The sequence below is a fragment of the Phragmites australis genome, chromosome 12, assembly GCF_958298935.1.
Source record: "Phragmites australis chromosome 12, lpPhrAust1.1, whole genome shotgun sequence".
Taxonomy (NCBI): Eukaryota; Viridiplantae; Streptophyta; class Magnoliopsida; order Poales; family Poaceae; genus Phragmites; species Phragmites australis.
Window position 1 is genome coordinate 26,853,324 of NC_084932.1, and position 20,822 is coordinate 26,874,145.

The 20,822-nt window shown below is 47.4% G+C and overlaps 1 protein-coding gene across 1 annotated transcript; it reads left to right on the forward strand.

Annotated features, from left to right (window-relative positions):
* The first annotated feature begins 8,983 nt into the window (after nucleotides 1–8,983).
* On the forward strand, nucleotides 8,984–10,878 carry LOC133887011 (DJ-1 protein homolog E-like). The gene is made up of 3 exons (XM_062326919.1): nucleotides 8,984–9,395; nucleotides 9,489–9,938; nucleotides 10,043–10,878. The coding sequence occupies exons 1-3, from the start codon at nucleotides 9,222–9,224 to the stop codon at nucleotides 10,586–10,588; spliced, it is 1,170 nt and encodes a 389-aa protein (XP_062182903.1). The 5' UTR covers nucleotides 8,984–9,221; the 3' UTR covers nucleotides 10,589–10,878.
* Nucleotides 10,879–20,822: the final 9,944 nt, after the last annotated feature.

The window sequence follows — 20,822 nt, forward strand, 5'->3', positions numbered from 1 at the left end:
TGGCATGTTCTGATTGTATAGTCCTTATCTATTCAAACTGATCTCCTACATATCTCTGATGATTTGTACTTACCACGGTGAGAGTGTTTCCCATCCTATATTAACATGCAGAGTGGCCCAAAAGGTTTAACGCTTCACAAACAATTCTTTCATCGCCTACAATGACCGATCAATCACCTAGCCAAGCACGAATTGACATGTCGTACGTCCATGGCCCCCGTGTGCGTGTGTTGCGTGTGATGAGCTCATGTGTCCCGCGATCGCGGTAGGAAACAGCACGTCACTGGCGCACGAAATGAAGGTGTGGCCACGTCGCTGCCGAGCATGTTTCGACCAGGCTTCTCTACCGTGAATTGGGATCACTCTCCAGCTAGGCCAATTGATCAGTGGCTCAATCGGATCGGACCGTCCTTTCGTCCGACAAGATCTATCTGTTATCTGTTGCTTGAATTATTTTCGGTGCATGCACGATGAGTGACAAGAGCAGTTGTCGTTGTATCAAATGGATGATCATCAGCTGACCTCAAACCTAACAACCACAGCCGTGCATCCATATCTAAAGGAGTACTCCACGGCAACATCATGCATGCTCACTACTACAGAACACCATATATGTAGCACCTCCTTAGTATCGATTCAATAGTAAACGGTAATGTTGATGTATCAGTGCTGGTTCTTAAACTCCTACGTGTGAACAACCACTGAAGAGTTAAGAACTGGCACTAATAGTGTCTATCAGTGCTGGTTCGATATACCAACCGACACTGACGGGACGCTACAGTATAAAGCCCCCCTTCTCCTCTAAGCGTGACCAGAGCCCCCCAAGCGAGACCAGAGCCAACACAAGCCCACCAGAACAGCGTTGATCACCATTTTTGCCATCTCTAAGGTTGAAGGATTCAAGATTTAGAGGAGTCAATGACATCCAGTCAGCTTACCCTGATACCCCGTGGACGACATCACAGAAAGATAACGACGTCCAACCAGCTTGCACACTTTGCTTTATGTGATGTCGTCCACGGGGTAACGGGCCAATTCTTCTTCTGCAAACCCAGCGGATGCGTAGCTACTGCAACGACCACCAGGGCTCACAACATTTTCTTCACCTTGCTGCTGCATGTTTCCTTGCTGAAGTGCTTCTTTGATTTTTGCATCTGTCATCTGACGCTTTTGTACAAGTTTTTGTCATACTAAAGCCAACAGCTCTTCCGGTTCTTCTCTCCTTCTCTTCTGACTCCTATAATTTCAGTGACTTCTGGGAATCCCTCTTTCCAAGGCACCACACCCTTGCCTCTGGTGCAACATGGGTGCTCCTTGGTTCTCAGTGCCAAGGTTAGCTAGTATTTCTCTCTTTCTGGCCTGAAAGAGCCTTGGGAAGACTGGGTGTGGGCATCTGTAATTCTTTGTGTCACTTCATGTTCTCTGTTGCCTTTGAAGATTAGGCTGCCATCGACCAACAAAGTCACCCTTCTCGCGTACATATAGTTCTTCACTCGTTCAATCCAGTCAGCCGTCTGAGGTGTGGCACCACTGTGGATTACTTGTTCTTCCATCTCTTCCCACTCATCATATTTCCTCACATACCCACGTGAGCCAGTTCTGTGGGGGTACACGTTCTTGTGGGAATTAGCCTTGTTTACCTCACATAGTCATTGTGCTTTCTCTAACCATATGTACTCTATGAAATTGTTCCAAAATGGTTCCACTGTCGGATAAACATCCCATTTTGGTGTCCGAGCCACCAAATAATAATTTCTCCACAACTTACCTTTGAAATTCTTGAACACGATGACTATTGTTGATAGGGAATGATGCTTCACTTTGGCCATGTTGCATCCTTTAGGGTATTCAAACATTGCCACCAACTTGCCCCACATAAGATCCTTGATGTTATCGGGAACCACCCATATGTCATCTCGTCTGCCTCTCCAACTTCTATATGTGATTGCAACATGGTCCCTCACTAGACACTCGATTACTGTTTTGAACGATTTGAGGTCCACGGTAATCATACCATACTTGTCGACCTTAACTCTCCCTGGGAGTCTGACTCATTGGCACCGAAACAGAGGGACAATCAACTCCCTATATTCAAGCTCCCAAATCTCCTCTATGAATCCATAGTAGGTCTCCATGTTTCCATCGCGGTCATAGGCATCAATACGGACACCGCTATTTTGATTAGTGCTCTTGTTGTCTTGTGCTCTCGTATAAAATGTATAGCCATTGATCTCGTATGCTTTGAATGTGTGAATCGTAGTTGACGGGTCATTAGCCAGCAGCTCGAACAGAGCATCATCGGTATCCTTACCCATCATTTGTTGACGTAACCAATTACCAAAAATTATCTCTATGCTCTCTTGCGATCCAACCATCTGACTTCATTGGATTTGTGGAGCATAGTATGCTCACATGCATACTAACATACGGGCTCACTACAAGTGACTGTTGCAGAACTGTAAAGTGTGCTTGAGTGAATGAAACATGATCTTTGATATGGATTGAAGTATGACCTATCGTCCCTTTCCCCTTTAGCCTCCCCTCATAGCAAGATATAGGCATACTAATCGCGTTCAGTTTCATGTAGTCAACGCAAAACTCAATGACCTCCTCCGTACTCCACCCTTGGGTAATGCAACTTTCCGGGTGACGTTGGTTGCGAACATATTTCTTCAGAACCCTCATAAACCTTTCGAAAGGATACATCTGATGCGGAAACACGGGGCCAAGGCTCTTTACCTCACCCACAATGTGAACAATTAGATGGGCATTATATCAAAAAATATCGGAGGGAAAATAGTCTCAAACTGACATATAGTATGGACCACGTCTTCTTACAGCTTTGCCAGTCTCTTCGGATCAATGACCTTTTATGAAATTGTGTTGAAGAACAAACACAACTTTATGATTGGGTCTCAAATCTTATTCAGCAGAATACCTCTAATTGCAAGTGGAAGCATATGCGTCATCATCACATGACAATCACGAGACTTCATGCACTAACTTCTTATCTTTCATGTTTACTAAGCTCCTGATGTTGGAGGAGTAACCAGTCGGAACTTTGACATCACATAAGCAACCACACAGACGGATCTTCTCTTCCTTACTCATAGTGTAGCAAGCTGTGGGAAGTTTCTTTTTGCCGTTGTCTAATTGTATGTAATGTAGATCCTTCATGAGGTTCATTTCTTCCAGGTCCAACCGTGCATTTAGTGTATCTTTTGTTTTTCCGGATATATCTAATAAGGTACCAATCAAGCTATCAAACACATTCTTCTTCGCGTGCATGACGTTGATTGCATGTCGGACCATAAGATACGCCCAATAAGGCAACAACCAAAATATTAATAACTTTTTCCACATAGGAGCATGTTGCCCAGCCAGGGTTTTTGTATTGTCTGGCTCCTTTCTAAGTACAACTCTATTGGAGCAAGAGTTCATCTTGCCCTAGCAAGTACGGCGAGAGTTTCTTATAAGGAGAAGACTCGAGCTTGGAGACGAAGTTTAAGATGAAGGAACACCACGAATGTATTGATGGTAGAAAAAATGGATCAATCTGGGGGGAGTATCACAGCATGACTTGGTGTTTTTCCACCTCTGTGTCTTTCTGCCGTCTCACCCTCCCCTTTGCCCAGACGACCAGAGCTCCTATTTATAGGGCTATGCGTAGCTTGGCATATAAGTTATCACAATGTACAAATATCTGGGATCTGACCGAATCACTGGGCCTTATCCCGGATAATTACTTTCTACCCTTCTTGGGAGATAAATATCCACCGTAGTAACTATCGTGGTGCCTGCCCCCTGAAGGGGGCGAGCCAGTCGCCAATTGCGGCCTGGTGCCACACCGCTAAGGGTGTCAGGATAGGTACCATCGTGCTAGGGTGTCAGAGCGGCGTCCACTAGCCTAGGCATTTAATGCCGGTCACTTCCACGCAGACAAAGTACGACTGGTTCTTCCCTTTTGGTAGATTTTTCCTGAGGCCTGATGACTCACCCAGTAACCTCCAGGAAGCTGGCCCGGGCAGCGGGAGGCCGAAGCCTCGGGGACCGGGCCTTCGGGAGGCTGAGCTCCGGAAGGCCAGGGCTTCGAAAGGGGGAGGCTTCTGGAGGCCGAAGCCTCAGAGACCGAACCTTCGGGAGGTTGGGCTCCGGAAGGCCGGGGCTTTGGAAGGCGAAGACAGGCTCAGCCTTTGGGAGGCTGAGCTAATTAAGCCAAGGGGCCGTCGGGGGTCCTTAATAATGACCCCCCACAAACTCTAAGTGTCTTTACCATCTTAAATACCTATTCTCCAGTGCGAATCTTTGGAGCTTGATGATGCTCCACTATTCAGTCAAAAGCGCTTTTATTCTTGCGGTATGGTGATCTGGACAAAGGAACCTACAGTGACCCATGAAGATCATTTTCCGATTGTTCGTCAGCCACCCCCCCCCTTCCTCCAAGCACTGAACACATCCATTGTACCCTTTTACAGTCTGGCTTGATAGGTTATCAAGAGCGGGTCAATCTGAGATCGTTACGAATAGCATTGCGCGCAGGGTGAAATTCTCATGTCTGTACTCATCCCATACCCGTATGCTATCTTTCCACAATACAAGAAGATTTTAAACCAATGGTTTGAGGTACATATCGATATCATTTTCTGGCTGTTTCGTCCCACTAATCAGCAAATGCATCATAAGGTACTTTCGCTTTATGCACATCCAAGGTGCTGAGTCACGGACCAAGTGCTATGAGTACTTCTCAAGTTGCCGAAAGGATTCATCCCATTCGTACTCAACCCGAACCTTATATTACTCACTTCATCTCTAAATTTCTTGTATTTTGAATTGAATCTCCTCCATTGCATGCCATCAGCAGGGTGTCTAAGCATTCCATCTTTCTTGCGCTGTTTGGCATGCCATCGCAACAACTCGGCATTCGCTCTGTTAGCAAACTATCGCTTCAAACGGGGGATTATAGGGAAATACCAAACCACTTTAATGGGGGGTCTTTTCTTCTTTCTCTTCACCCCTACACCATCGCTCTCGATATCATCAACGTTGCGCTTGTACTGTGGTGCATTGCAAACGTGACATGCTTCCAAGTATGCATCCTCGCCGCTAAACAACATGAAGTCTTTTCCACATGCATGCATTTTCTCTACTTTCAATCCCAATGGGCAGACAACCTGCTTGGCATGGTACGTATTTTTGGGCAACACGTTCCCACTTGGAAGCAATTCCCTCAAGAATTCTAACAATTCATTGAAACCCTTATCAGCCCAACCATTGCTAGCCTTTATTTGCAACAGTGTCAGCACCACATGCAACTTGTTGTGCTCATCTTTACAGCTTAGGTAAATTGGTGTTTTAGAGTCCTCTGCCATGCGTTGGAACTTTTGATGTTGTCTTTAACTGGTGAAGTCCCCCTCCCCATCGCGCAACATTTGCTCTAAGCCATCTTCATTATTGCCAACAAAAATGTTCCCTCCATCGTTCTCGACAAAAGTATCTTCAAATGCCAACATATTGAAAGTCTTCGTTAGCCGTCATATCGTTGCTTATGTCTTCTTCGACTGTTGGTCGCCCTTCAGGCACAACATCTTCAAGTTCATCGTGCTCAGTCCAACGAGTATAGTCAGCCTTGAAACCCATGCGAATCAAGTGTGCACGGATCTGCTCTATGTTTGAAAACTACTTCTCATTCTTGCAGTTGACACACGGGCAGCATATATAGTGATCGGCACGCTTCCTTTTTGGCTTCTTGTACACTGCGGCAGCCCTCAAAAAATCATCGACGCCAACAAAGAACTCTGGCCCTCGATCCTTGTACATCCATGACTGATCCATCTACAAATCATTATAATTAAACATATTCAACTTAAAATCAATAAACATTTCAAAATCTAGAACAAATTCATTGAATTACCTCGCATCTTGATTGATCCCTATTTGAGGGCTCATCTCCTTCCGGTACTTGGATCGGGTCAGGGGACCCACCTTCCAAAGGTTGCCGTGTCCGATTGCGACCTATTGGTGGACGTGCCATCCCTACAATACAGTATTCTATCAATTGTGTTAAATTGACTACGTTAATTAATGAACAGAGAAAATCCACTGGATTATTATTTAAATTCAAGACTTTAAAAATATACACAAACCGCATACTAGAAAATTGGAGCTAGATTTTAGGGACATTTGCAAATACCTCCCTGATTTTTTTATTCTTTGCAAGGATGCCACTCGATAGTTCTAGTGGTATTTTTTAATTTTTTAATGGCAATAACGGTTCAAGTAGTGGCAAATTTATATTTGTCCATAGATTTTTATGACTATTAATCTACTCTTAAATCATCTACAATGACAAAATATCGATATTTCTCTAATTTATATCATATTAGAGCTCTTGCTCATTCCAAAATTCAACACCAAGGAACAACCAGCTAAATTCAAATCTAAAGCAATATAGCAACTAAATCCAACTAAGAATTAAATGTAGATCATCTCTATACATCTAACAATAACATAGTTGTAAACTTTTCCTAAATTAGATTTTCATTGCATCTAAATTCATAACCATAGAACTAGCATCAACCATCAACCCTAGAGCAATCTACCAAGTAAATCTATCTAAAAAAGAAATATAGATCATCTTATTAACCTTAGAGTACTTGACTCCTCTAAATCTTGAATCCTCCAACCGTAGAGATGGTAGAGATGGCAAAAATGGCAATCGGCACTGTTCTGGTGGGCTTACGGCGGCTCTGGTCGCGCTGGTCGCACTTAGGGGAGAAGGTGGAGCTTTATATTGTAGTGACCCATCAGTGCCGGTTGGTATATAGAACCGACACTAATAGACACTATTAGTGTCGGTTCTTAACTCCTCATTGGTTGATCGCGCGTGGGAGTTTAAGAATCAGTATTGATACATTAACAGTACTGATTACTGTTGAATCGATACTGATAAACCGATATATATATTGTGTTCTGTAGTAATGTATGATTGATATCATGCTAATCTCGATGGCAGACCCGAGCAGGTGTGTTAATGTTGCTTTCCCCACCAAATGATTTTTCGGAGTCATAAATAGAGTCAGCTTGGAGTCCGAATCGATCGTATCGAGCCCGGCGGGAGAGGCGGGTCTAGCTACGTCTTCTTCCTCCTCTCGCCGGCCACCTTCCCAACCAACAAGCCTCTTCAATTTTCTTGCCTCCGATGGCTGCTGCCTTGTCGTCTGTGGACTTTGTGCTGTGCTGCGTTCAGTTCGAGCAACCACATGCATGCATGGTGTAGTCGTGTCGCGTGTGAGTAAGGACGCACGGTTTGTGTGTGTTGAATGTGGTTCAGTACGTGGTTGTGTAGCACAACAGGAGACGCAGCATGCGTGGTGGCAAGTGTTTGTTTGTACGTTTTGAACAGACTCGTAGTAGCTTGCAGGCCCGGCATATTAATCAAAATAAATGATTACGTATGAACAAGGCTCTTGTCAGGAAAACAAATACGAGCGTCGACTCCTGTGTGTTTGGTATGTATTTTTGTACAAAATTTACATGAAATCATTCCACAGGGCCTCCTCGTTGTGCTAGGATGTTTATTTGATTCTGCTGTTTTGTGGAGTGTATACGTGTACTGTGTAACTACTTTAGCCGCGACTTCGTGTATTTTACAATACAACATAACACGCATCAGTAGTTTGCTTGTACATTTTGCCCTCAAGAACAAATAGTTTGCTTCCGTGTAAAAATAATGCAAAAATACAATAAAACCTCTAAAATTATGTGGTCACCCCTTTGAAACATGTAAACCTATCTTAGATTATTTTTTTACAAACATTAGTGCAACTTGTAGATGCACACATATATTTATACCATCACACGTATATACTCATACAACCCTTACTGAAGACCGAAAATGCGAAGTTTAAAAATTGATAAAGTGCCTCGATGAGTATGCCACCTACCGCTGAAAGAAAATTCCACATTAATAAAGCACACAAGTAACAAACTTGAGGTTTGGATACAGCTACCCCCACTAACCACTCAAACAAAACTTGGTTCTCATAAACCTACCTTAGTTGTTCTACATGAATTGATTTTTCTCTCTAAAAGCCTACTTTGTATTTAAAATCTTTTGAAAATAAAAAAGCAACCATTATCATAAGGTTGATGAATAAATATTATGAAACGGAGGGAGTAACATGCGAGAAAAGAAATAGTCCTTGTCGAAAGCGCGCGTGAACTCGTTCTCTTTTAATCGTTTGAAATGAGCTCCCAGCAATGTTGGCTGCTGTTCCTGGCAACTTTTGGTAGCATCACTAGCTAGTTGGTTGGGAGACCTAATTTGTTTTTCCCCCTCCAAAACCTTTATGAACCCGATCGAATCAGTTGCCTGCCTGCAGCCCTGCACTGTGGTAAATGTCATTGCATATGGTGTAACTCTCAGATTTAGGACGGTGTAGCTCACGGTTGAATTAATTCTTTTGTTTTTTCGCGTAAAGACAGCTGAATTCTTTGATCATTTGATGGGATGGAGATCAAATCGAATTTCTGGATCATTATTCCTTGCTGCCGAGGCCCAGATGGTGGATCGGGCCGTGGCCTGGCTGTGCCATGCCTCTGGCCTGTATGTATACAGACACTTGCGGAGCAGCTTGTTGCCGAGCTTTTTTTATTTTTATATTTTTTATTAAAAATTTAAATAAATAGATTTTTTATCAGAAAAATTATAAAATTAGACGACTGTAACCCCTACCCTCTAACAAGATGATTAGATCTTCTTACGAGGGGATGGATAACCTAACCATCCTCTTAAAAAACGGCTAGAACCTGCCCGCCCACGCCGACATAAAAAGGCGGTTAGAGCCCTTGCAATTAGTACGTGCGAGCAATTAGTACATGCATTCGCACGTGTCCAGTGCTGACGTACTGCTGACTGCAGCAGAGCAAGAATACATCAGCCAGTGCTAATTGGTCAGGTTGGACCAGTATGAACCGTCGATGAGTTTATTCTGCACGTGTCCTGGTTGGCTGGTTCATGGTGATCTGGAGTAGTACTTACTGATCTGCAGAGATCTAGATCTGATTGCACCGTGGATGTACATCTATTAGCCATCAGCTGACAATCTCTATGGCTCTTTCTGGGCCACGCACAAATCTTTCTTTTTACCTCACGCTTGCAGATCGAGAGTGAACTGCACTAGCTACGAACTCATCTAGGTAAGTGAGGATCGGATCAATCCATGGCGCCCTACAAGAAGGTCCTCATGCTGTGCGGCGACTACATGGAGGACTATGAGGCCGCCGTTCCGCTCCACGCGCTCGCCGCCCTCGGCGTCGCCGTAGACTGCGCTGCGCCCGGCAAGCGCCCCGGCGACGCATGCCTCACCGCCGTCCACGAGTTCCTCGGCTTCGAGGTAACCAACTGTCACATCATCCTACGCGTACCATGAATATTCACTGGTTTCTACCCCGTTCTTGGCTGATTCAATCATGGGCGTGTCGAGCAGCTCTACACGGAGCTCCCGGGGCACCGGTTCGCGGTCACCTCCGACTTCGCCGCGGCGGCGGCGGACCCATCGCGATACGACGCGCTCATCGTCCCGGGCGGACGGTTCGTGGAGCAGCTCAGCACGGACGACGCGGCTGTGCGGCTAGTGGCGGCGTTCGCAGCGCTGCGGAGGCCCGTCGTGCTGACGTGTCACAGCCAGCTGCTGCTCGCCGCCGCGGGGGCCATTGGCGGCGTCCGGTGCACAGCGTTCTTCAGCATGAAGCCCGTCGTCGAGCTCGCGGGCGGGAAGTGGGTCGACCCGGACCCCTTCAGCCTCTGCGTCGCTGACGGCCACGTCCTCACCGCCATAGGCTGGCCCGCGCACGCCGAGATCATCAGGGAGCTCCTCGCCGGCATGGGCGCGCGCGTGCACGGCGGGCGCGGCCAGGCCATCCTCATCCTCTCCGCCGTGAGTTAGCTTTGCCCCCCTCGCTGTCGTTCTTGTTGCCTGCGCCACACGCCCGTGGCGCCGCCGATTAACTCTCGCTCTCGTCTCGTGCCGTGACCGTGCAGGACTACGTCGACGACTACGAGGCGAACGTGCCGTTCCGGGCGCTGGCCGGCGTGGGGTGCCGCGTCGAGGCCGCGTGCCCGACGAAGCGCAAGGGCGAATCCTGCGTCACGGCGATCTACGACGCGCCGGCTGGCTCGGCGGTCAGCGAGGAGAGGCGCGGCCACAACTTCGTGGTGACCGCGGACTGGGCCGACGTGAGCGCCGACGATTACGACTGCGTCGTCGTCCCCGGCGGCCGGTCTCCGGAGCTCCTGGTGACCCACGAGAAGGCGGTGGCGCTCGTCAGGGAGTTCGCGGACAAGGGGAAGGTGGTGGCCGGCATCGACCAGGGCCACCTGCTCCTCGCCGCGGCGGGGCTCCTCAAGGGCAAGAAGTGCGCGAGCGGGGTGCCCATGAGGGTGATCTCGAGGCTGGCCGGCGCGGAGGCCGTGGAGCCCGAAGGGGCCGTCGCCGACGGGAAGCTCGTGACAGCGGCGAGCTGGCCTGACCTTACGCAGTTCGTGGCTCACCTCGTCGACCTCCTCGGCATCACCGTCTCGTTCTGAAGTGGCATTGCATTTCTGCTCTGCATCTCTGTGAGCACTGAACAGTGAACTCTGAGCACCGCCGAGTTCTGAACTGCGCCCCTGTTTTTTTGAGAGAGAAATCGTATCTTTTTGAACAATAAAAGCTGCATCTTTCATCGGTGCATCACTGAATTGCTGACAGTTCTGAATCGCCATATGAACTGAACGCTAGTTAGAGCTGAACTGGTGACTCTGACGAACTATGCACTTGTACTGTCAATAAGAAACTCGCTGCACCACTTGTCTCATCTCAAAAAAATATTTCCTGTTGTCCCCAATTGTCACACACTAGTCTGAAACTTTGCATTGTGGCATAGTGATGAGGCATTTTTTTTTCCTTTTTTCGATAAGAGGGCATACCCTCGTTTCCTTTTTAAAAAAAAAAAACCCATCAAATCCAGTTTTGTGGTATTACACCAGAATTTTGTCTTTTTTTCTGACGAATTTGCATGGTTTTGAAAAGGTAGACCATTTGCACTTGAGTTGCACCCCCTTTTCACTATCCACAAGAGGTTCAGCTACAACCAAAACAGAGTTCAAATAACAAATAAGAAACATAACGATTATCACTCCACTTTCTCATCCAGAGAAGGAGCACAGTAGCAAAACTTCAACTTCAGCAATCTTCTGTTCAGCGGAATCAAATTGTAACATTTAAGATTCAGAGAGAAATTTATGTGACGGTGTGTCATCTTAGAGATATATTAGTAGTCTTTTTAGAGTCCAAAGTCTATCGTATGGGTCTTGCTGCAACAATGCTACATTACTAGTGGTTCTAATGTTCTCTTATCTTGCAATTTTGCATGCAAATGCAGTAGGCTTTCAAGCTCTAAGTCGTCATGAAACATTGCTTTTTCCAGAATAATCGATCTGGCATTTTTGTCGATGAATATGTATGCATTGTTGCTACTAAGCTCTGTGTTCCAACAAAAAGGTAACTATTTTGCTAGGAACGGCAGACTATGAAAGCTGCATTTGACATTTGTTGTCCTCTTTCCAGTCTTGTTAATATGGGTTCCTTACGAACGAACGTCTTTACCAGCTTACCGCAAACAGGACTGGCCAAATTACCTTATCACACATGATGGCCCAAAGGATTTGGAAAAAAAATTGTATGCAACGCGTCCTGCAGTACCATCTAAATGGCTGTCACCTGTCCCCGATCTTAAAATGATAGACGAGATTCACTTAATACTAATTATTATATATAGAAGTAATGAGCATGTATGATTTTTTTATTGGACGAGATGTATTTCTTTGAGAACTATAGAGGACGGGTGACGGCTATCAAGGATTGGATCGTTCAATCAAGAAGCTATATATGTTCACTGTACAATATCTGGCAAAATGACATGCAAGCTGATAGGAAAGGGAAATCGATCTGTGGGCAAAGGAATTCTGTACACAACGCATCCTCCAAATCACGTTGGGAGGCACCGTCCGCTGGACGAGTCAAGGTGAATGTCGATGTGACTTTTTTCAATGAAACAAATATAGCTGCCCTAGGCTAACTCCAACGGAGTGGATTTCGTGTGCTACGGTGTCTGATACGGCAACGTGCGTCCTGCAAACGAGCTCTAGCGGATTCCTTTTCCACCGCTACAGTGCTGTGGATTTCCTCTCTTATTAGTATATTTGTCAATTTTCTCTCATCTTTATCACTAATCATAAAGTATGATTATAGGTTTGAATGTAAATAGAGAGTAATAGAAGGTAGAAATATAGTAGTCACTGAAGATAAAAAAAAATTTATAATAGTGTTAGGAGATATTATAATAATATTATTATGGACGAGTTTTTAAGGATCCGCTGAAGATAGCTTTACCATGCAGATGTGTTATTTTTCACTGTGCAGATGCTGAGGAAGCTGAATTACTAGCCTGTCGTGAAGGTATTAATCTTGCGATTCAGTGGCTATTCTGTCCAGTGACCCTAGAATTTGACTGCCTATTGGTCTGTTTAGCCCTTAAATCCAATGAATCTTCAAGAGGACGCCTGGCTATGCTGTTGTGTTAGAATAAATCTTGTACCGCTTAGTGTATGTCAGTTTGTTGCTTATCAGTGCTTGACCGAGTTTGTTGGTTGAGCATGTCGTAGGCTCGAGGTGGGCTCGTTCTCACCAGAGCGCAAGTGTAGGAGTGCATGGCGCCCTATGGCGGACATGGCGCGCTTATCGTTGGTGTAATGGCCACGATCTGTAGGAATCGGTTGTTTTCTTTTTATATAGCAAATACAAGAGTCAAAAACGCTGCCGCTTCGCTGCACAAAAATAGGTGTGTTCCACAGAGTTCGCGTCGAGTGCATCCACTCTCCGAGATCTCGCCGGCGACGTTCAATTGTCGGAACTTCGGCGTTTTTCTGATAATTGGTATCAGAGCTTTGTTGTGATCCGTGGGCGCCATGTCTGCTCCGGGACGACAGTAAAGGAACGGTTCGAGGTCGCCTCCGCGGCGTGATCGCTGGGAGTCGCCGTCTCCGCCACCGCGTCGACCGCGCCACCGTGCGGGTGGGCGTGAACTCATCATCGAGCGGGTGATCGAGAAGTCGGCAGCATCCGTCACCTACCCCATCCTTACGCGCACCAACTACACCGAGTGGTCCCTAGTGATGCGCGTGAACCTGCAGGCCTTGGGGTTGTGGGAAGTCGTCAACACCGGGAGAGGCGAGTACCGCGACGACCGCAATGCTCTCGCCGCCATTCTCCGTGCGGTGCCACTGGAGATGCAGGCGGGTCTCGCCGTCAAGGAGATTGCCATGGAGGCGTGGGCAGCGATCAAGGCCGTTCGAGTTGGCGTCGAGCGCGTAAAGGAAGCCAATGCCGAGAAACTCCACCGAGAATTCGGGGAGCTCGCGTTCAAGCCTGGCGAGGGCGTCGAGGACTTCGCGCTCCGTCTCACCACACTCGCCAACCAACTGCGGGTTCTTGGTGAGGAGATCGCGGATAAGGAGGTCGTGAAAAAGCTGCTGCATTCGGTCCCTGAGAACCTGGAGCAGGTCGCCATCTCCATCGAAACCCTCCTCGATCTGAACACAATGTCGATTGAGGAGGCCACCGGCCATCTGCGCGCCGTGGAGCAGAGGAAGAAGACTGCGGAGACCCCGATCAAGGATGGCAGCGGCTGCCTTCTTCTCACCGAAGAGGAGTGGCTTGCTCGTCTCAAGATTCAGGAGGGCTCGCGCGGTGGGTCCAGAAATGGCTGCCGCGGCGGCAGAGGCAGAGGTCGCGGCAAGGGGCGTGGCAGTGGCAGCGGGGACACTAGCGCGCGCGACGATCCCGTGAGCCGAGCTAGGCCTGGCGATAGATGCAAGAACTGCGGTAAGATGGGCCATTGGGCCAGAGAGTGTAGGTCCAAGAAGAAGGCTGAGGCCCATTTTGTCCAGGAAGAGGAAGCTTCGATGCTGCTGGTGACGGCCACCCTCGGTCTGATCCGTGCGCTGTCGTCGGAGGCAGGCGCGGGCGCGCCGCAGCAGCGCGCGCTGGTCCATACCGCGGAGGAGATCTAGATGCCACAGAAGCAGATCGAGCTGCGAGAGGAGAAAGTCTTCGTCCAGCTCGGCGGTGAAGAGGACCACGACTCCAAACTATGGGTCCTTGACACCAGAGCCACAAACCACATGTCCGGCTCGCGAGCGGCATTCGTCGAGCTGGACACGGATGTGTGCGGCACCATCCGATTTGGCGACAACTCGGTGGCCCGGATCGAGGGATGCGGCACGGTGTTGTTCGTCTGCAAGAATGGTGAGCACCGGGTGTTCACGAACGTCTACTACATCCCACGACTCACCGCCAACATAGTGAGTGTGGGGCAGCTGGATGAGGCGGGCTACCAGATCCTGATTGATGATGGCGTGATGAAGATTCATGAGCCTAGTACTCAATTGCTGGCTCAGGTACATCGTGGTGCTAACAGGCTCTATGTGCTTAATCTCAACATTGCACAACCTGTGTGTCTTGGTGCTCGAGCAGAGGAGGAGGCCTAGAAGTGGCATGCCGGACTTGGCCACCTAAATTTCCAGGCGATGCGGAAGATGGTGCGCGGCCTGCCGGCGGTTCAACATGTGGACCAGCTGTGCGAAGGCTGTCTTGTCGACAAGCAGAGGCGAACGTTGTTCCCGGCGGAAGCAGAGTTCCGCACTGAACATGTGCTGGAGCTGGTCTATGGAGACTTGTGCGGGCCTATCTCGCCCCCAACGCCGAGCGGGAATAAATACTTCATCCTCCTAGTTGATGATCGAAGCCGTTTCATGTGGGTGTCAATGTTGCGCTCGAAGGATCAAGCTGCGGAAGCCATCAAGCAGTTCAAGGCTGTAGCAGAGGCGGAAACCGGGCAGAAGCTCGGAGTGCTATGCATTGATCGGGGCGGCGAGTTCACCTTGGTCAGCTTCATGGAGTACTGTGCAGAGAATGGTGTGCGCAGGCAATTGACGGCGTTGTACTCGCCGCAGGAAAACGGCGTGGTAGAGCGCCGGAATGCCACGGTGGTGGCAACTGCCCGCAGCTTGCTCAAAGCGAAGGGACTTCCAGGCTGGTTTTGGGGAGAAGCGGTAGCTACCGCCGTGTACATCCTCAACCGGACGCCGACAAAGAGTGTGGAAGGAATGACTCCCTTCGAGGCTTGGTATGGTAAGAAACCGGCGGTGCATCACTTGCGCACGTTCGGCTGTGTTGTGCATGTCAAGAACACAATGCCTCATCTGAAAAAACTAGAAGATAGGAGCTGGCACATGATTTTCGTCGGGTACGAGCGTGGATCAAAGGCTTATCGTGCCTACGATCCGGCCACGAAACGTGTCTGTGTGACGCGGGACGTGGTGTTTGATGAAGCTGCACAGTGGGATTGGAGTGGCACAGCGGATGAGGACGCCGGCAGCGATGGGTCCTTCTCGGTGGAGTACACTACGGTGTACACCGACGGTGTGCAAGAAGAGGGCATGGCCGCGGTGCCAGCTCAGCCAGTCGCGGGTGAACCTGCAGCAGAAGACGCGCCAGCATCGCCGATGGCGGGAGCAATGCCGGGGGCACCAATCGAGCCTGCCCTCCACTGCCGATCTAGTTCGCCACTCCGTTGAGCTCGATCGAGGACGACGACCTCGACGGAGAACATGACGACGACACGCCTCTGCGTTTCCGCGCCCTCGACAACATCATTGGGCAGGCGACACCTCCTGGGCGTGCACCGCGCGTCCTCGAAGGAGGCGAGCTCTATGCTGTGAGTGCGGAGGAGCCTGCATCACTAGCTGAGGTGACACAGCAGGCGAGCTGGAAGAAGGTCATGGCGGAAGAGCTGGCAGCAATTGACGAGAACAAGACCTAGACACTCACTGATCTCCCAGTAGGCCAGCGAGCGATCGGCCTAAAGTGGGTATTCAAGGTGAAGAAGGACGAGCGCGGCGCTGTGGTGAGGCATAAAGCGCGGCTTGTCGTGAAGGGGTACGCGCAGCGGCACGGCATCGACTACGACGAGGTGTTCGCTCCATTTGAGCGTATGGAGGTTGTGCGCCTTCTCTTGGCGCTGGCAGCACATGAAGGATGGGAGGTCCATCACATGGACGTCAAATCGGCGTTCCTGAACGGCGATCTTCAAGAGGAGGTCTTTGTTGAACAGCCACCTGTTTTCATCGACACCGGCAATGAACACAAGGTATACAAGCTCCATAAAGCACTGTATGGTTTGCATCAAGCGCCAAGGGCGTGGAATCAGAAGCTGAATGAGAGCCTAATAGCTTTGGGGTTCAAGAAAAGTCCATCGGAACATGCTGTGTACTGCAGGGGAGATGGGGCTGATCGTTTGGTGTTGGGAGTATATGTGGATGACTTGGTGATTACAGGTACAAGTAACCACATCATTCAGAAGTTCAAGCAGGAGATGGCTCGCCTGTTCAAGATGAGTGATCTGGGTATGCTCCACTATTATTTGGGCATTGAGGTGAAGCAACAGAAGGCAGGAATCACACTCAGTCAAGGAGCATATGCAGCAAAGATTCTGGAGAAAGCTGGGATGGCAGGTTGTAATCCTTGTCATTCACCAATGGTGCCAAGACTGAAGCTGAGCAAGAAGAGTAACAGTCCACCGGTTGATGCAACCATGTATAGGAGCATAGTTGGAAGCCTGAGATACTTGGTTCATACTCGTCCAGATCTTGCATTCTCTGTTGGCTATGTGAGTAGGTTTATGGAGGAGCCACATGAAGAGCACCTGGCAGCTGTCAAGCAGATCCTGAGATATGTTGCTGGGACACAGGACAAAGGACTGTTTTATGCAAGGAAGAAAGGAGTGAGGCCAGTGTTAATTGGCTATAGTGATAGTGATCTTGCTGGTGATGTTGATGGCAGGAAAAGCACATCAGGCATAATTTTTTTCCTTGGCAGCAGTCCAATTTCATGGCAATCAGTGAAGCAGAGTTGTAGCCCAATTAAGTTGTGAAGCAGAATATATTGCTGCTGCTACTGCTGCCTGCCAAGCAGTGTGGTTAGCTCGAATACTTGCTGATGTGTTGAAGACAGAAGTCAGCAGGCCGCTACTCAGGGTGGACAACAAGTCCACTATATCATTGATAAAGAATCCAGTGCTAAACGACCGGAGCAAGCATATTGACATCAAATTTCATGTGATCCGGGAGTTTGCAGAAAATGGCCAAATTGAAGTGAAGTTCATTGGGACGGCTGAACAGTTGGGTGATGTACTGACGAAGCCACTGGGCAGAGTGAAGTTTCAGGAAGTTTGCGACAAGATTGGTCTTCAGAAAATTCAGTAAGCTTCAGCGATACAAGACTTAGGAGGAGAATTGTTAGAATAAATCTTGTACCGCTTAGTGTATATCAGTTTGTTGCTTATCAGTGCTTGACCGAGTTTGTTGGTTGAGCACGTCGTAGGCTCGAGGTGGGCTCGTTCTCACCGGAGCGCAAGTGTAGGAGTGCATGGCGCCCTATGGCGGACATGGCGTGCTTATCGTTGGTGTAATGGCCACGATCTGTAGGAATCGGTTGTTTTCTTTTTATATAGCAAATACAAGAGTCGAAAACGCTGCCGCTTCGCAGCACAAAAATACGTGTGTTCCACAGAGTTCGTGTCGAGTGCATCCACTCTCCGAGATCTCGCCGGCGACGTTCAATCGTCGGAACTTCGGCGTTTTTCTGACATGCTGCAGGAAGTTAAATTGCTCAATGATGAGCTCCGTGAGGTTGAGTTTGTAGTAGACACCTAAATGGGGTAGCGCATGTATTAGGACAACTTGTTTGCTCAATGTCGTCTTTTGTTTGGCTTCGACATTCTTCTTTTGTAATAGTACATCTTGTTGGCACCAACTGGCAACTGTACCTTATTTGTGGGTTAATTAAAAAAAATTACCTTATCAAATAGTACTAGTCAAATGCGATCTTACAATGCATAGACTGTAACTTGGCTTTGTAAGATGAAGCGGTGAAAGAAAGACATAGACGCAACTTTAGTTATTAAAAAATGTAATTTCAGCACGACAAACGTATCGAATTCAAGCAATGCAAGACATAGGTAAACCTTCATTCACTAACCACGTCATCCATAGCAGATGGACAGATGGAGAGGAGTACGCTATACCCAACATACAACTTATTTTCCTCTTACATGGCGATTTCTTAGCAAGCTATCAGTAGGCAAGAGCAAGAACAGAGAAGCTATTTCATTCACGGAATCACGGAATGAATACTGATTCAAAAGAAGAAGTAGAAATAGTGCAGAGTAGCATGTAGCTAGTTCAAATTCATATTCAGACTAACAAGGAGTAGCAACCGGGCACGCGCGAGCAGGTTGAGACTCAGCTCGTCACACCACCGAAGCAAAAACTTCGGAGATGCAGCACCAACATCGTAACTCTGAAGCGCCAAATCATGTAGCAACGCTGGAGGCTGGCCATGGGAGCACCTGTGATGGAGCTCCCATGTCCCATGGCTTCTTCCAAGCACCCTTTGCTGCTTCTCTCACATCTCTGCAAGCTTAGCTTCTGCTCTCAACTACTTGCCTCGCCACGCTGCCACACTCCTTCCATGTATAAACATTATATAGACGCAGAGATCTCTTCAGACTTCCAATGCCTGGCACTGACAAGTAGGGACATGAGGAATAGACTGCAGATGAGGACATGTTGCCACGTGTGGAGACTGTAGAGCTGTGCCTTAGCTTCGACAAAATGAAGTGAGAACAATTCAAGAATCACATATAGGAGACGGAGAGAAGATATGAGCAGTTAGTGGGATCTTATTTGTGATCGATGTTCTAATGCTGCAATGGCGTCAGTTGAGGTTGCAAAAGCGGAGTGGAGTGTATGACAAGAAGAGGAGAACACAACATGTCAGCAATTTGGCAGGTCTAGATGGATACAGAGCAAGGGCATCGTCACAAGAGAGGAAGAAGCATGAGCATGAGCGCGTCATATGGAGGAAACTAAGAGAGAAGGTAGAAGAAGGCAGGCATGCGCGTGGCCCAGGAGGCCAGATCTGAGCAAGGCAAGGAGATTTGGAGGAGAAAGTGCAGAGCTGGAGGACGAAATGCGAATGCTGCGCAAGATTCTTGTATGAGTTGTATCCGTGCCGTGACACGGAGAACCAAAATCTTGGGCACGAAGAGGGATAGCTGAATTCGTGTAAAAACCTCCTTATTTGGTTGTGTGCATGCGACGATGCAGAGGCCCCGTATGTTTTTTCTATTATTTAAAAAAAGGATTGCTAAATTCTCACCTACAACTGAGTTTATGCCAAGATTTGTGCTTTGGGATGGGCTACTAACACCTTGATTTTTAGTCAGGTACAGTTAGTTTCATATTGGAATTACAGTTGATTTACAAAAGAGTTACAATCACTTTTTTGTGTAATTTCAAGTATCATTGGTGTAAAATAAAATTTAGGTAAGATCCACCTCAATATCACTTGAATTTTTGTTACTTCTATCATGATATGCAGAATCCAAGCCGTATATCGTAGATCTAGTGGTGAGAAAATTCAGACGAGATGCACTTAAAACGCTCGAGTCACGTATAGACGTTCCTGAAAAGAATGCAGGGTGCTATCAAATTCCATTTTGACGATTACGGGCTCTGTCTCGAGCTCATTACGGGCTCTGTCTGAAGCTCAATCGGCAAGACTCAACTACAGAGCCGAGCCGAGCAACCTTTTTTTCGACTTCAGCTCATTAAAGTGCGCTAGATAAATAGCACAAGACTCTAATAGCCCGGCTTGTTAGTAAGCCTGAGCAAATAGCCAGGCCAATCTTGGGCTGGGTCGATAAAAATCTGGTTTATTTTCTATTTTTTTCAAAAAAAAATCTCAGTACAATACACGGACGAGTACATAATACTCACACAGGGGAAATCAATGGTTATTTTGAGAGCTCTAATTAAGCATCCGTCTAAAGCTTGTTCATCCACATGCATCCGCCGAGGGGTCAAGATGCATGTGGCAAGTGCATCCGGCTAGGAACACTTTGCGGACCAAAAACTAGTTTGCTAGAGAAAATTAGACAATACACTCATATGCGTTAAAAAAATTTAGAGCCGAAACTACACCAAAACCTAAACTTCAACACCCGCTTGATAGTGAATACTCCTATATGATTGTAGGTGTGAGGATTGTGAATCAGTGCAGCAACGGCGGGCTGGACCTGGACTTCGAGACGGTGTTCAAGAAGATCGACACCGGCGGCCACTGCTACCAGATGGGCCACCTCGACGTCGACTACCAGTTCGTCGGCTGCTGAGTCAGCGACTCATGAACTTTGTGATAATCAGATGTGAGAAATAAGTAGGGATAGCAACGGGTCAATCTTCATTGGGGAATGTTTCTCTATCCCATCCCTATTTAGCTATCGAGAGGAGATTTCTCCTATCTCTATCCCCACGGGGAATTTTATATGAATCGGATCTATAAACAGGAGGTAAAATTGAATTATATTTGATTATTTCTATATATTAATAATATGTATGTTGTATAAATATGTAATTTATTGATGTATAAGTAATTAATATAAGATTGATTAAATATCGTGGTTTAGACAAAAATAATAATAGTAATTTATTATTTACTCTACATAATGTAATATTTATACATTTATAAACTAAGAAAAACATATGTGTGTATATATTGTGTGTGTGAGAGAGAGATATCGGAGATATAGAGAGGAGCGGGGACAACAAGCGTTTTTCCGTTTCCGTCCCCATATGAGTTCGTAGGAGATAAAATCTC

What these genes read in the sequence shown, in the direction of transcription:
- LOC133887011 (XM_062326919.1), top strand. Translation starts at nt 9,222, where the DNA reads ATGGCGCCCTACAAGAAGGTCCTCATGCTGTGCGGCGACTACATGGAG. An exon ending in ACGAGTTCCTCGGCTTCGAG is followed by an intron (nt 9,396 to 9,488) that starts GTAACCAACTGT and finishes CGTGTCGAGCAG; the next exon opens with CTCTACACGGAGCTCCCGGG. An exon ending in CCATCCTCATCCTCTCCGCC is followed by an intron (nt 9,939 to 10,042) that starts GTGAGTTAGCTT and finishes GTGACCGTGCAG; the next exon opens with GACTACGTCGACGACTACGA.